The sequence below is a fragment of the Echeneis naucrates genome, chromosome 8, assembly GCF_900963305.1.
Source record: "Echeneis naucrates chromosome 8, fEcheNa1.1, whole genome shotgun sequence".
NCBI classification, from domain to species: domain Eukaryota; kingdom Metazoa; phylum Chordata; class Actinopteri; order Carangiformes; family Echeneidae; genus Echeneis; species Echeneis naucrates.
The window spans coordinates 17645174-17657478 of NC_042518.1; the positions used below are offsets into that span (position 1 = coordinate 17645174).

The following is a 12305-nucleotide window of genomic DNA, read 5'->3' on the forward strand; positions in this document are numbered from 1 at the left end:
TAATAGGTAGATCTATAGGAAATTCATGTACATTTCAGAATATGACATTATATTATTATATTCATTCTATAGTACTTATTTTTATACTGTTTATTAAACAGTATTTATTATATTTATTAGATCCTATTATTTCTCAGCCATTAACTGCTCAATGGGGTTGAAACCCCAGGATTGTGGAGAGGTGCCTATGACCATCAATGGTCATCGTTCAGTTGCTGTAAAGCTTTGAGATGTTTTAAGGGTGGAGTTATAATCCTTTTCTGGCTGAATCCTCCTCCAGTCTCTTCAGAATAGTGAAGTATGTTTCCTTGGCCAGAGTATAGTCCATTTGGTGCAAGTGTCCACTTGTATGGCACTTGTATGGCTTGATTCATTGTTAACTTGTCTCCTTATAGCCACCTTACTGCATATCTCAAACTTGTTGTCAGTTATTTGAGAGTTTTACTACTTATCTGCAATGAAATGCTGATATTTCTCAGTCCATGCAAAATGTTTGGCCTTCAAGTGATTTAGAAATACTAATAAAGGAAATATCAGTGTTTCTTTGTAAAATTGTGTATGTGAGCATGTATCAGCCTGTATCTTCCCCCTTTCCCTCTGTCTTTTGGTGATGTTTAGTTTATTGTGTTACTCTCTTGTGTTTGCACAAAAAATTTGTATTATTAACTTCCGTACAGTTTCCCAGTCTGTGACTGCATTTGAGTTTACTTGTTCAGCTGACCCGATCACACTTTGTATACAACTGCTCTGGTTTCTGGAAAGCAGCTAAGATTTACACATAATTCTTTACAAACATTTATTGTATTCATCACTTAAAGTTGAGGACCTATTACTTTGCTACTGAGTGAACCATGAATCATAAATCTTCATGCACAACCTTACTTTTTATAGATGAATAGAAGCTGGTACTAACTGAAATGAGCCTCCAATAAATTGCCCAACTAATGCTCAGTAGGGGGGATTATTGCTTCTTTGCACTGGTTTTATAAGTCCACTGGAGGGATGAACACCTATCTCCCAAAATATCTTCCCTCATTTAGTGTTTTGGTGATGGTGGTATAACGTTGGACCAAAGTTTTATACTGGACAAGGAACTTGTGACTGTGAGAACCGTAGCATATGATTTACAATTTTATATTCATCTACCTTTTTTATTCAAACCAAAGTGACCCCCAGTGCCCTATGAATGGAGGTCATCCTGTTCCTTCATTCACATAACACTGTCCTAATCATTGTTTGGATCAAGTTCAGCTCTTGATGGAAGTAGTATGCCCTGATGTCAGTGGCCTGTGTCAGCAGGATAATGCTCCCTGTCTCACTGCAGCAGCAATTCAGGAATAGTTTGAGGAACAACAACCAGTTAAAAGTGTTAACTTGGCTACAAAATTCCCCAGATTTGAATTCCATCCAGCATCTGTGGGATGAGCTGGGCCAGCAAGTCTAGCTCCATCGATGCGCCACCTCACAACTTCTGGGCGTTAAAGGACCTCCTTGGTACCAGATATCACAGCTCACCTTCTGTGTGTGTGTGTGTGTGTGTGTGAGAGAGAGAGAAAGATACAAATGGAGACTAGCCTATTTGGTAATGAAATAAATGTATGTAGGGAAAAGGTTAATACCATGAGACTGTAAATTGTGTTCATTGTGAAGCATAATTTCCTGTCATTTAAACCAATATAGCTGGTGTTAGATTAACACTAAGATGCAAAAATGAGCTGCAGTGACACAAGACCAAAACATATTGTAATTTTTAATAATGAATAATCAAACTGCATAGAAATTGAGAGTGATTGTTTCAAGTGTATAATTTGGACCACAAAATTAACCACAATGCATTACAAAATTTTCATCTGAAACTATCAGTATCATTACATAGCTACTCCGATGAAAGTGTGAGTATGAGTATGAGTATCTTGACTTCTTTATCTTCAGAGACAGTGGGGCATATGAGAGAAATCCATGTGTAACAGATCCGGCAGCTGTTTGAGTGGTTTGCATCTCCTCATGCTTCTATAAAGACAAGAAATGAATTTTGCTTTAAGGGCTGTGTCTCATGCTCCAAAACAACATGTTTACTGTTCACCAGCTTGACAATGAATACAATGAACAAAATATCAAACTGGCAGAAAAGCAAATTATTTTAGAATACAAAAACGTCAATTCAGGCCACTTCATGTGAAGAAAATAGAAAAGTGCTCTCACACCTCAGAGGAGGACACATGACTTCGGAGGCCTGAAAGGGTTGTCACTGGAGGGCACCCCGGTGAGGAGAGGGTCTTTGTGGGCATTTTGCAAACAAAAGGTCTTCAGTTCTGCAGCAGCCTGGGAAACCTGAATAATATTCCATATCAAGACATGTTTAAGGATATTATTACTGTAAAATACAGACAATACCCATCAACAGCATGATAATGTCTTTCATTTTTGGGCGGAATGAAAACAGTGCAAAATCTAATTTTAAAGGTGCATTCTCTGATTTGGTTATAGTCGTGTCAAATTCAAATATTTTCTCTTAATATCCATTATCATTAAATACATCATCAAATAACTCAGAGAAAATGGTGGCACAGTTAGAAGTGTATAGGAATATTCAGCATGTAACCAAAATATGAAATATCTGTCATGGTGTTGGTTTCTTGGAATCTTTAACAGAAAGTCTGGTACAAAATGTTCATAGAAAGTCTGTTATCTGGTATTATGGGAAATGCAGGATCCAGTTTTTTTTTTTTTTTAACTTAAGAGTTGAAATATATAAATGGCTTCGTGCTCTTTTACTTGATTTTAGTATATTTAGGTTTAGTGAGCCCAGTTGAGTTCAGTGTGTCAGACATATGTCTGAACCTATGAGAGGAGTTGTATTTTTGTATTATTTAGTGTCATCATTGTCATCTTGACTTGGAGGACGACTATGACTTGAATGACTTGAATTATGGGAATTGTAGATCTCATAAGTTTTCGATACTAGAGAATAAGAGCCAGAATATCTCATACTCTTCTCTGTAAATCTGTTTAAAAAGTTTCCCCATTTAAAAGAATGAACTGTGAGGTCTTATGGACTCAAAACCGTTGCACTGATTTCTGTAAATCTCAGTGTGAAACTATTAACTCACTCCAAGCACTAACTGACATAATACATATATATTTACTGCTCACTCTGACAAAGAGTGACAGTTTCCTTTTGATCTTACTTAAAGAGGTTTAAATTCTACACCCGCCAGCTAACTACCCTGTTGTTTTAATGTGGGACTACAATGTAAATAGAAATTCAAATGTAATCTGATTGTCACTTTAATATGGCCACTGTGACCAAAAGAAACAATTATGGTAAGAATGTAGTCGTATCACAACATACACCAAATTTGTTTTTATTCATGTCAAATAAAGATATATAAAAATGTATTGACTAAAGTCTGTTTACACTGGGCAAAATGAACATCATTAGCCACTGGTCACACCAGACCAAGTGAAGTGAGAATCACTGTACTGTCAGCATGTTATCATGAACTCATAGTTAGGATTTTGTTGCTAGGCAACATTTAGTGATCATAGCAGTGATGGAAGGAGAAAAGGGAAAAATTGAGTGACCGTTCAAGACACATCTCCTGGATGCCCTGGGATGCATCATCAGTGATGTTACCAATGGGGCATCAGCTGTTTCAGGTCTCAAAACATCACCCACACATTGGCCCTTAATTGGCCTTCTCTGCAGTTTACTAGCAGATTGAATGGTCCTCGCCTTGGTCATTCCTGTAATGACCAACCAAGTGAGGATTGAACGGAGTGAACGTCCTGCACAGCTTCTGCAGCTGACTTCTATCAGTTCATTAAATGTTCTCTAGCTTCTGTCCCTGCACTTCTCCATCAGTTCCTGGTCTGTGGAGTTTTTCCTCTCATTGGCTTCCTCAATACAATCTTTCCAGGGCAGTGTAAGTGCCAGCATGATCAGTTGTTTATAACTGGTGCTGATGGTTGAGGCTAAACTCTCACCAGCTGCCGCAAGCACCTCATAATGGCAGCAAAGTTTCCAAGAACCTTTGCGCAGCTGCTAAGGAGATGTTCAAAAGAGCCTCTTCTAGGGCAAATTAGACAGGAAGGTGTTTCTCTCCTCTCCCAGACATTGAGGTTTAGTGGGTTTGGATGTTCAACCAGGTGATCTTGAGTTACAGTATACTCTCCCACTTTGTCCACACTTCCTGCAGCAGGAGTCCTACTACCTTGCTCAACAATCTTCCTCCACGACTACTCTGAACTTTTCCTGGAGTAGATGGTGTCACTCTTTGCATGGAAATTGCTGATCTGGACCTCTGGGAAATAGCTCAAGGTTACTTAGCCAGGCACAAAGGGGCCCACCAATGCCTTTTGTCTCAGGCCTGCCTCTGCGACCCCCACAGCCATTTCCTTCCTGGCCTCACCTCAGTGCTGGCTGATGACACTTTACAGTCCCAGGAGTCCCTGCACTGTAGGGCTTCTTTTGAGCATGCCACCGTGAACTCTTCAGTGACGCCATTGAATGGTAGCTGCAGGATGTTGCTCATGCCATACAATGCTGTGCTAAGTGGGGCTGATTGGAAGACTCAGCTATTTACGAAGATGACAATGTCTTTGACAGGAGAAGGTTGGGATGGATGGACAGGTCAACAAAAGACAAAAATATGACACAAGAGAATTTGAGTTGTCGGTGAAAGTAGCAATTTGTGTTGTTTCTATTGTCAGTGTTCTAAAAGGTTTACTACGTGCGTATTATTGCGACCGTGACAATGAAGCTCTAATGATTAGGAAATTCTTATTTGGACCCATATCACCAGCTATTTTTAACCTTCCCAACCTATGACCGTTATAATAATATCCATATTGTCTGGTGATAAAGGTAGGTATGCTGCTGTTGGTAGAGTCTAAATTCAGTATCACTGTAACCATGACAACCATGTTGCCGCCTTAGGGGCACAATTTCTCACATACTCCTATGGATCATATCATAGGGTTGAAAAATCAACCTATGTGACTTTTCATGTTGGAGAAAAGTTGAGTAAAGAGTTATTATATTGATTTGAGCAAATTTGTATTTTATTATTTGATTTAACTTAAAATTTGTAAGACATAGGTTTCATCGTTGCTTGTGAAAATGTAATATAGGCCTCTTTCAGGTTTTTGTCAATATTATCACAGCATATGGTAAAAATAATGTGAAAATATGATTTAAATATTCCTTTGCCTCAAACTATAGTAAACTTAAGCTTCATTGTGTGAGATATTTTGTGTCTTGGCAATCTCACCAATTTAAGTTGTTGTTTGAAAGCACTACTGTTAATACCAACTTGTTGCAAATATCTATAGACTGAACAAAATCCATTTGTGATTTATTTATTGTGGGAGCTCTCCCCTACAGCTCTCTGCCGGGCTAGTTAGCTCACATAACACGCGCGCGCGCGCGCGCGCGCACACACACACACACACACACACACACACACACACACACACACACACACACATTAACTTCAAATTTGTCTGACTTATGGTCTAAATTAAGTAACTGCCCAACAATCACACGAGTCACACAGCAGCACAATCAACAAAGCTATCACTGTGCTGCACCAGCAAAGAAAAGTCTGTTTGTTACCGTTTCACTGCACAACAGGAAATATGTGGAGTTTAAATAAGAGACAGAATTTTGGTTTGAAATCGCAGAGAAGACACTATAAAACTGCTTTTAACTGAAACAGAGGGCACATTTTCCTGTGCCTGTTCACTGTCAACCAGGATCCCTATAGTCTGAGATAACGTATTTTAGATTTACTGGAATTATATGAAATAACCTTGTTACACGAATGCATTTTTCAAAATATCCGAAAGGATTTAACCAACATTAAAATATTTTTTCCATGGAAAACTAGTGTTTACTCAACTTAAACTTGGCGACTTATTGTTACGGTGATGGGATTTGAGTGCGTTTAAATATTTTTTTTTATTATTCCCAAATAAATAAACAAACAAACAACGGTGACTGACTAATTAGTTGTAGCACGCGCGGCATTCTGACTCTCACGTTGCGCTTCAGAGTTGGAGTCCCGCACAGAGGAGTTGATGGAGGTGTCTGCTCAGGTCGGCCTACCTTTATCCGGTGGACACTGGCCTCCAGACGGAGCTGCTTTACAGACTTCTGGGCGAGAGCTAAGCTGCTGCTGGCGGCGCTGTTGTTCGACATGACTGAGCCTTGACACCAGAGAGAGTAACCTAGAAGTCAGTAACGCCGCTGATTCACTCCAAGTCCGTGATAAAACATATTTTCCGGTCTAAATTTTCAAAATAAAAAGCCTATTCGTTCACCTACGCACTACACTTAGTATTGTTACAAATAAAACTTTAAGATTAAAAAGACACATGAAGCCTATTCGAAACTGGAATAACCAGCCAATGCAAATATCTTTATGTATGTATGCCTATATTGAAGTCACATGTTATATAAATACATATATGTCCATCCTAACTAAACCTTGTCAGTTGGCCTATGTGTTGATATCATAGTGTAACGTGCACTGATAGCCGAGTCCAAACGTTAGTTGTGATGAAATGAAATAATAGAAGCAAAAACAGATATACAAACATATATATATAGCATAAACATCTAAAAATATATAATTAACAAATAATAAATAAATTAATACACATATATAAATCATGTTCTTTACACATCTGCTACTATTTTTGTTAAAATGTTAGTGCTTATATGCACATTTCACGTTGTTATAAATGCTTCAAACCTATGATTAGCGCTCTCTTGATACTGTTTTCTGTATGAGTATTCACATTTTTATTCGCCCACTCATCCTCTAATGGTAGAAGACGTATTTAGATCCTTTCTTTGGGTAATGTTTAGCAACACTGCAAAATAAAAATATCAAATTGCTCAAAGTGCTCATTCATTGTGAAGGTTGGATATATTGTTTTCTATCATATGTCATCATTACTTAGGCGAAAGGATCCAAATGAAAATTGGTTTTGCCCATACAAACAAACAAACAAACGTATAGTTTTTATTACAACGTATAATCAGTTTTTTTTTTATTTGATAACAATCAAATAAATAAATAAAATTTAAATTCACTTATTAATTACATAAGCATACGTTTACCAAAAAAATAAAACAAGCAATCTCGAAACACCGAAAGACCCCAGCCCCGGTAACCGAACCTGCGACATCCTAAGCCGTGCTGCCAATGTGTACTCGTAGTGTTTACATTACATTACATTTCTTTCCTTTTAATATTTAAGTTTACGTTTTGTTTTTTACAGATTTGTTCTTTTTTATTGCACGAAGACACAATATTTGAAGTGCCCGATGAGCCTGATGAGCGGAGCTCCTCCTGGTTGGTGAAATGTTCCATTATGCCTGACGTTACGTCCAGTAGATGGCATTCATAGAATAAAGTGAAACCCGGCAGTTCAAAGGTCAATCTGGAAGTGTTTCCGGAGCAGCCAGGGTCGCTGACAGGGGGAGTGAGGATAATCCAAAATGATTTTACGTGTGAGTAAAACCAGTGGACAACCGTCCTGTCGTGTCCTTTTGTCAGACCAGGTTTCCGTTACCTCGGCGGTCAGTGTTGTTGTCTCGGCTCGTGGTGTTAGCTAGCAGCTTGTGTAACGTGAATCATGACCATGAAGCATCACCTCTAACAGTCACTGCACACTGCAAACACATTCCCACTCGACCTTTTAGCGAAAAGCACCAGACACAACCTAAATATTTTTCATTCGCTGCTGTTTCGATGCCTCATCAGCCGACAGAAACATAAGTGTAAGGAGTCGAACTGCATGAAACGGACAGTTAGCTAGAGGCTCGTTTCTGAAGACACTGAGGTGGAATTACTGTAGCCTGCCACCTACGTAAACCTGAGGTGGAGTTCATGTACTTGGGGATTTTGAGGTTTAAAAAGGCTTCTTAAAGCAGGCCCCGTAAACATTTCAAGTCTGTCACATTTTAACTGTTACCCTGAAAATCCGCCTCTTTTGAGGCTCCGTGGCTGTTTCAAGGAAGCGAACTTCTGCCCTGAAACGAGTTGGGAAAAGTGTGAAATTGAATAAGTTTTGAAAAAGAAATAATAATAATAATAATAAAGAAATGGCTGCTTTTTCTGCTTTTCTTTCAGAGGGTATTACACTTTGGGTTGACGCTGAAACAGAGCAGATCCATCCACAGCAGTCCTGTATGGAGGAGCCCTCTCATACCGATAGTGGTGGAGCAGACAGTGAGTGAAATTAGCTGCTCTTAAAAATGTTCAGCTGTCTTCAAAACTATTGTATTTCAAAGTTTCCAAGAATACCACAAGTTATTTCTTGTCTGCTTTACCATTTCTACACTGACACCCTGGGAATAACATCCTCGATCACACCAACAGAAGAGTCAGACTTTTAAAAACAGCCTCCAATATGTTTACTGTTTTGAGCTGATCGAAAGTCTCTGCAGGATGGCTTGATGTGAAATGAGCTGACGAGAAAAAACCAACCAACACAATGACAGTAAACTTTTTTTCTTTCTTTCTTTTTCAGGGAAGAGGGGAACGAGCATATGACATTTATTCCCGCCTCCTAAGGGAAAGAATCATTTGTGTGATGGGTCCAGTAAGTGTCCACCTGAGTGTTTGACGTGAAGAGTAAATTTTCTCATCATGATTATTGTTGTTATTTATTTGTCCCAACATGTTCTTTGCTTTACTCAGATCGATGACTCTGTAGCCAGTCTGGTTATTGCACAGCTGCTCTTCCTGCAGTCAGAAAGCAACAACAAACCCATCCACATGTACATCAACAGTCCTGGTAAGGAGATCATTAACGATATAATTTTTTCTCTTAAGTCCAGGACATTTGCATTAGCGAAGGAAAGGGGATATCAGCAGTTAGACACTGAGCAGTGGACAAATTCATACAACATTCTGAAAATAAGATAAATAGAATCTGTTCTTTTTTTTCTTTTTTTTTTTACTGTAACAGATTAGCTTAAGTTTGCTTCTTGTCTGATCTGCCTCCTATCCATCATTGTGCTCATAATAAATGTTTTACGTTGCCTCCAATGTTTTCATACCACAAAATAATAATGTATCTTATGTATATGAGTTGTATATAATATATTATCGGGAGATATTTAATATCTCAATGTCTTTGAGTCCCAAATTTATTTGATTTGATTTTTTTGATGCAAAACCCCCTCCCACCATCTAACCTCTCAAATCAGTATCTTGGTTTCCAGTTTCCTTTAACTGCGTGAGTATTCCAGTACAACAATAGTCAACTCTCCTATTCTCCATTTTCTGTTTTCCCACCCTTGTCCTAGGCGGTGTTGTGACAGCAGGTCTGGCCATTTACGACACCATGCAGTACATCCTTAATCCCATCTCCACCTGGTGTGTCGGCCAGGCAGCCAGCATGGGCAGCCTGCTCCTTACAGCAGGCACGACAGGAATGAGGCATTCACTGCCCAACGCCCGCATCATGGTGCACCAGCCTTCAGGAGGTGCTAGGGTGAGATAGTCTCACCACATCCATAAATACAAATGTGAAGACAAGTCTTTAAAGTGATTATTTCATTGAAACTGGGAAGCAGTGGTCATAGTTTGCTGTCTGTCCAGGGTCAAGCTACAGATATCGCCATCCAGGCTGAGGAGATCTTAAAACTGAAGAAGCAGATCAACAACATCTATGCCAAACACACAGGGCAGCCACTGGAGACAATTGGTAGGTGTCCCCAAGTGTTGGTTTCCAACCCCCTGGCTGTGGTCTCTTAGAGCAATATGAAGCAGTAGGGAAATTACAGCACCATTATTAAAGAGCAAACGGCATCAAGATTCACTGTATCAGCAGAGTGAGGGGAAGCAGGCTGTCATGGAAGAGCGGCATAAAGAAACCTACACACTGATATTCTAAACTTAAATGGCTAACAATCATACAGTGACCTGACAGCAGAGAGCATGAGTAAAGGTAAAGATACAGGGTTAGCAGAACTAGTGGTGTATGGGGTAGAAAAACACTTGTATATGAAATGATCATACCAAGTACAAGTTGATGGAAAGAGGCCTGTGAGGCCTGTTTTATTGACTATTCACACAGTAAATATATAAATACGGATGTTGACTCTGGATCTGACTTCAACCTGAATACAATCTAGTGATACCATAGATAGTGGTTAGCACTATTTCCTCACAGCAAGAAGTTTGCGGGTTTGGTTCCCGGCCCTGGGGCCTTTCTGTGTGGAGTTTGCCTGTTCTCCCCGTGCCTGCTTGGCTTTCCTTCCACCATCCAAAGACATCATGTTTGGGTTAATTGGTGACTCTAAATTGTCCGTAGGTTTGAGTGTGAGTGGTTGTTGGTCTCTGTCTGTGTGTTGGCCCTGTGATGGACTGGTGACCTGTCCAGAGTGACCCCACCCTCACCCAGACTGAACTGGGATTGGCTCCAACACCCCTCACAACCTGGAAACGGAACAGCAGTAGAAGATGAATGAATGAATGGCCATCAGGAGTAGAATTTACTAGTCCTTACGGCATGCCATCCCCAGCTTTTCTGTCTCCCTCAACATGCCCACAAAATGTCTGCAATATAACTTAAAGGGTCAGAAAAATAAGCTTTTTTTATATAGCACCTTTCAAAAAAAAAAAGTGCTTCACAAACGTAAAACAAATATGAACCTTTTACTTACAATAAAATCAAGAAATAAGTAAAGTCGTGGAATAAATGAATGTAACGAACCACAGTAAAATCATAGATAAAAAAAAAAAAAAACAACTCATTAAAAGCGAACCTACAAATATACATTTTTAAGAGCTTTTTAAAAGAGGACACTGTGGTAGCTTGTTCGATTATTTCTTTTATTTATTTATTTTTTTAATGTTATTTCATTAAAATTTAGGACCCTTTGTCACAAACGTTCTACCACCCTATGTTTCAAGCCTTATTTTGGGGACTTGGAGCGACAGCTGGTCATCAGACCTAAGAGTGCGAGGAAGGGAGCAAGGGGTAAGAAAATCACCAATATACGGTGGGGCAAGACTGGTCAGTGATTCAAAAACAAGCTGTGAAATTTTGAAATCAGTTCTGAAGACCACAGGTCATCCGTGCAAATAAGGCAAGAATAGGGGAGCTATCACTGTATTTACAGGTTCTGGTGAGGACCTATGTTGCAGTGCTTTGTCCAAGTTGGAGACGGTTTAAGATTTCTGTGGCAGCCCAGCAAACAGTTATTTGGAGCAGTCTATATGGCAGTAGACAAAAGCATGAGTAAGAGTTTGAGCATCAATGAATTAAAGAAATTGTCTAATTTTGGCTATGCTCCTAATTGAAAAGCTTGCTGCCTTTGTGATATTGCTAAAATATTTGGAAAAGTTCAGGTCCAAGTCAAAGATTTGACACTGTAGCCCCAGAGAGGTCTGGGTTACAGATGTGATGAATGTAAATGACTCCTGATGAGGTGTTGCAGTTATGTGTTCACCTCAGTAGATGACATGTGAGTCTAATGGTCGTAGTTTAGCTGTATGAGTGGACCCGTTTGCAGTTAATTCTTTTCTTTCCCCCTTTGTCCTTTAGAAAGTGTGATGGAAAGGGATCGCTACATGAGCCCCATGGAGGCGCAGGACTTTGGTCTCATAGATCGGGTGCTGGTCCATCCTCCCCAGGCCGGTCAGGATGAGCCTGAGCTGGTGCAAAAAGAGCCAGCAGCAGCAGCAGCAGCCAGTTCCTCCCCAGCTTCTGAGTCTTCAAGTCCAGAGCAGGCCTCCACAGGGACCAATCCTCCCTCCTCTTACAAACCTGAGCCATGAGCCCACCACAACAGGGCTGCCTGAGTGCAGGATTCAGTGCCAGACCAAGGCCAAGGCCCAACCAAGGCCCAACCTCTTTGGTGGATTCCTCTTGTCTTAAGTGGCTTCTTTCTTCCCCCTACAGTAACAATACTATGCAGTCACACATGCAGTCAGCCTACTGGCTTCACACACTGTAACACATCGCTACATTGTTGTTTTTAATGCTTTATGAGCTGTTGATACCTGTGGTCTATGAAATTAATATTTCAGCTGAGTTAATCTTAGAGCTACAGAGTTGGAGCTGAAAGACAAACAACACAGGTTAAATGGAGGAAGTGAGAGCCTGTTAAGACTGTTGACCCATCCTGTACTACCTTTCTGCAGAGATGTCCACGTAACAGTCAGAGGACATTGAAATTATTTGAAATTTTAAAATTTGTAATAAATATAATTTTGACTACAATTCACTAGGCAACAATGTTTTGGGTTTTTTTTTTAACATCTTCAGCAACTCAAGTG

The 12305-nt window shown here is 39.7% G+C and overlaps 2 protein-coding genes across 2 annotated transcripts; one reads left to right on the forward strand and one right to left on the reverse strand.

Annotated features, from left to right (window-relative positions):
* Nucleotides 1–1780: 1780 nt before the first annotated feature.
* Nucleotides 1781–6211, reverse strand: LOC115047967 (guanine nucleotide-binding protein G(I)/G(S)/G(O) subunit gamma-5). Its single transcript, XM_029509235.1, has 3 exons — nucleotides 6110–6211; nucleotides 2205–2331; nucleotides 1781–2010 (listed from the first exon to the last, which is right to left on the reverse strand). The coding sequence occupies exons 1-2, from the start codon at nucleotides 6200–6202 to the stop codon at nucleotides 2206–2208; spliced, it is 219 nt and encodes a 72-aa protein (XP_029365095.1). The 5' UTR covers nucleotides 6203–6211; the 3' UTR covers nucleotides 1781–2010; nucleotide 2205.
* Nucleotides 6212–7428: 1217 nt separating this feature from the next.
* clpp (caseinolytic mitochondrial matrix peptidase proteolytic subunit) lies at nucleotides 7429–12276 on the forward strand. The gene is made up of 7 exons (XM_029509234.1): nucleotides 7429–7522; nucleotides 8145–8243; nucleotides 8545–8616; nucleotides 8715–8811; nucleotides 9326–9513; nucleotides 9621–9726; nucleotides 11572–12276. The coding sequence occupies exons 1-7, from the start codon at nucleotides 7511–7513 to the stop codon at nucleotides 11802–11804; spliced, it is 807 nt and encodes a 268-aa protein (XP_029365094.1). The 5' UTR covers nucleotides 7429–7510; the 3' UTR covers nucleotides 11805–12276.
* The last annotated feature ends 29 nt before the right edge of the window (nucleotides 12277–12305 follow it).

What these genes read in the sequence shown, in the direction of transcription:
- LOC115047967 (XM_029509235.1), bottom strand. Translation starts at nt 6,202, where the DNA reads ATGTCGAACAACAGCGCCGCCAGCAGCAGCTTAGCTCTCGCCCAGAAG. An exon ending in CCAGTGTCCACCGGATAAAG is followed by an intron (nt 2,332 to 6,109) that starts GTAGGCCGACCT and finishes AATATTATTCAG; the next exon opens with GTTTCCCAGGCTGCTGCAGA.
- clpp (XM_029509234.1), top strand. An exon ending in TCATTTGTGTGATGGGTCCA is followed by an intron (nt 8,617 to 8,714) that starts GTAAGTGTCCAC and finishes TGCTTTACTCAG; the next exon opens with ATCGATGACTCTGTAGCCAG. An exon ending in AGCCTTCAGGAGGTGCTAGG is followed by an intron (nt 9,514 to 9,620) that starts GTGAGATAGTCT and finishes CTGTCTGTCCAG; the next exon opens with GGTCAAGCTACAGATATCGC.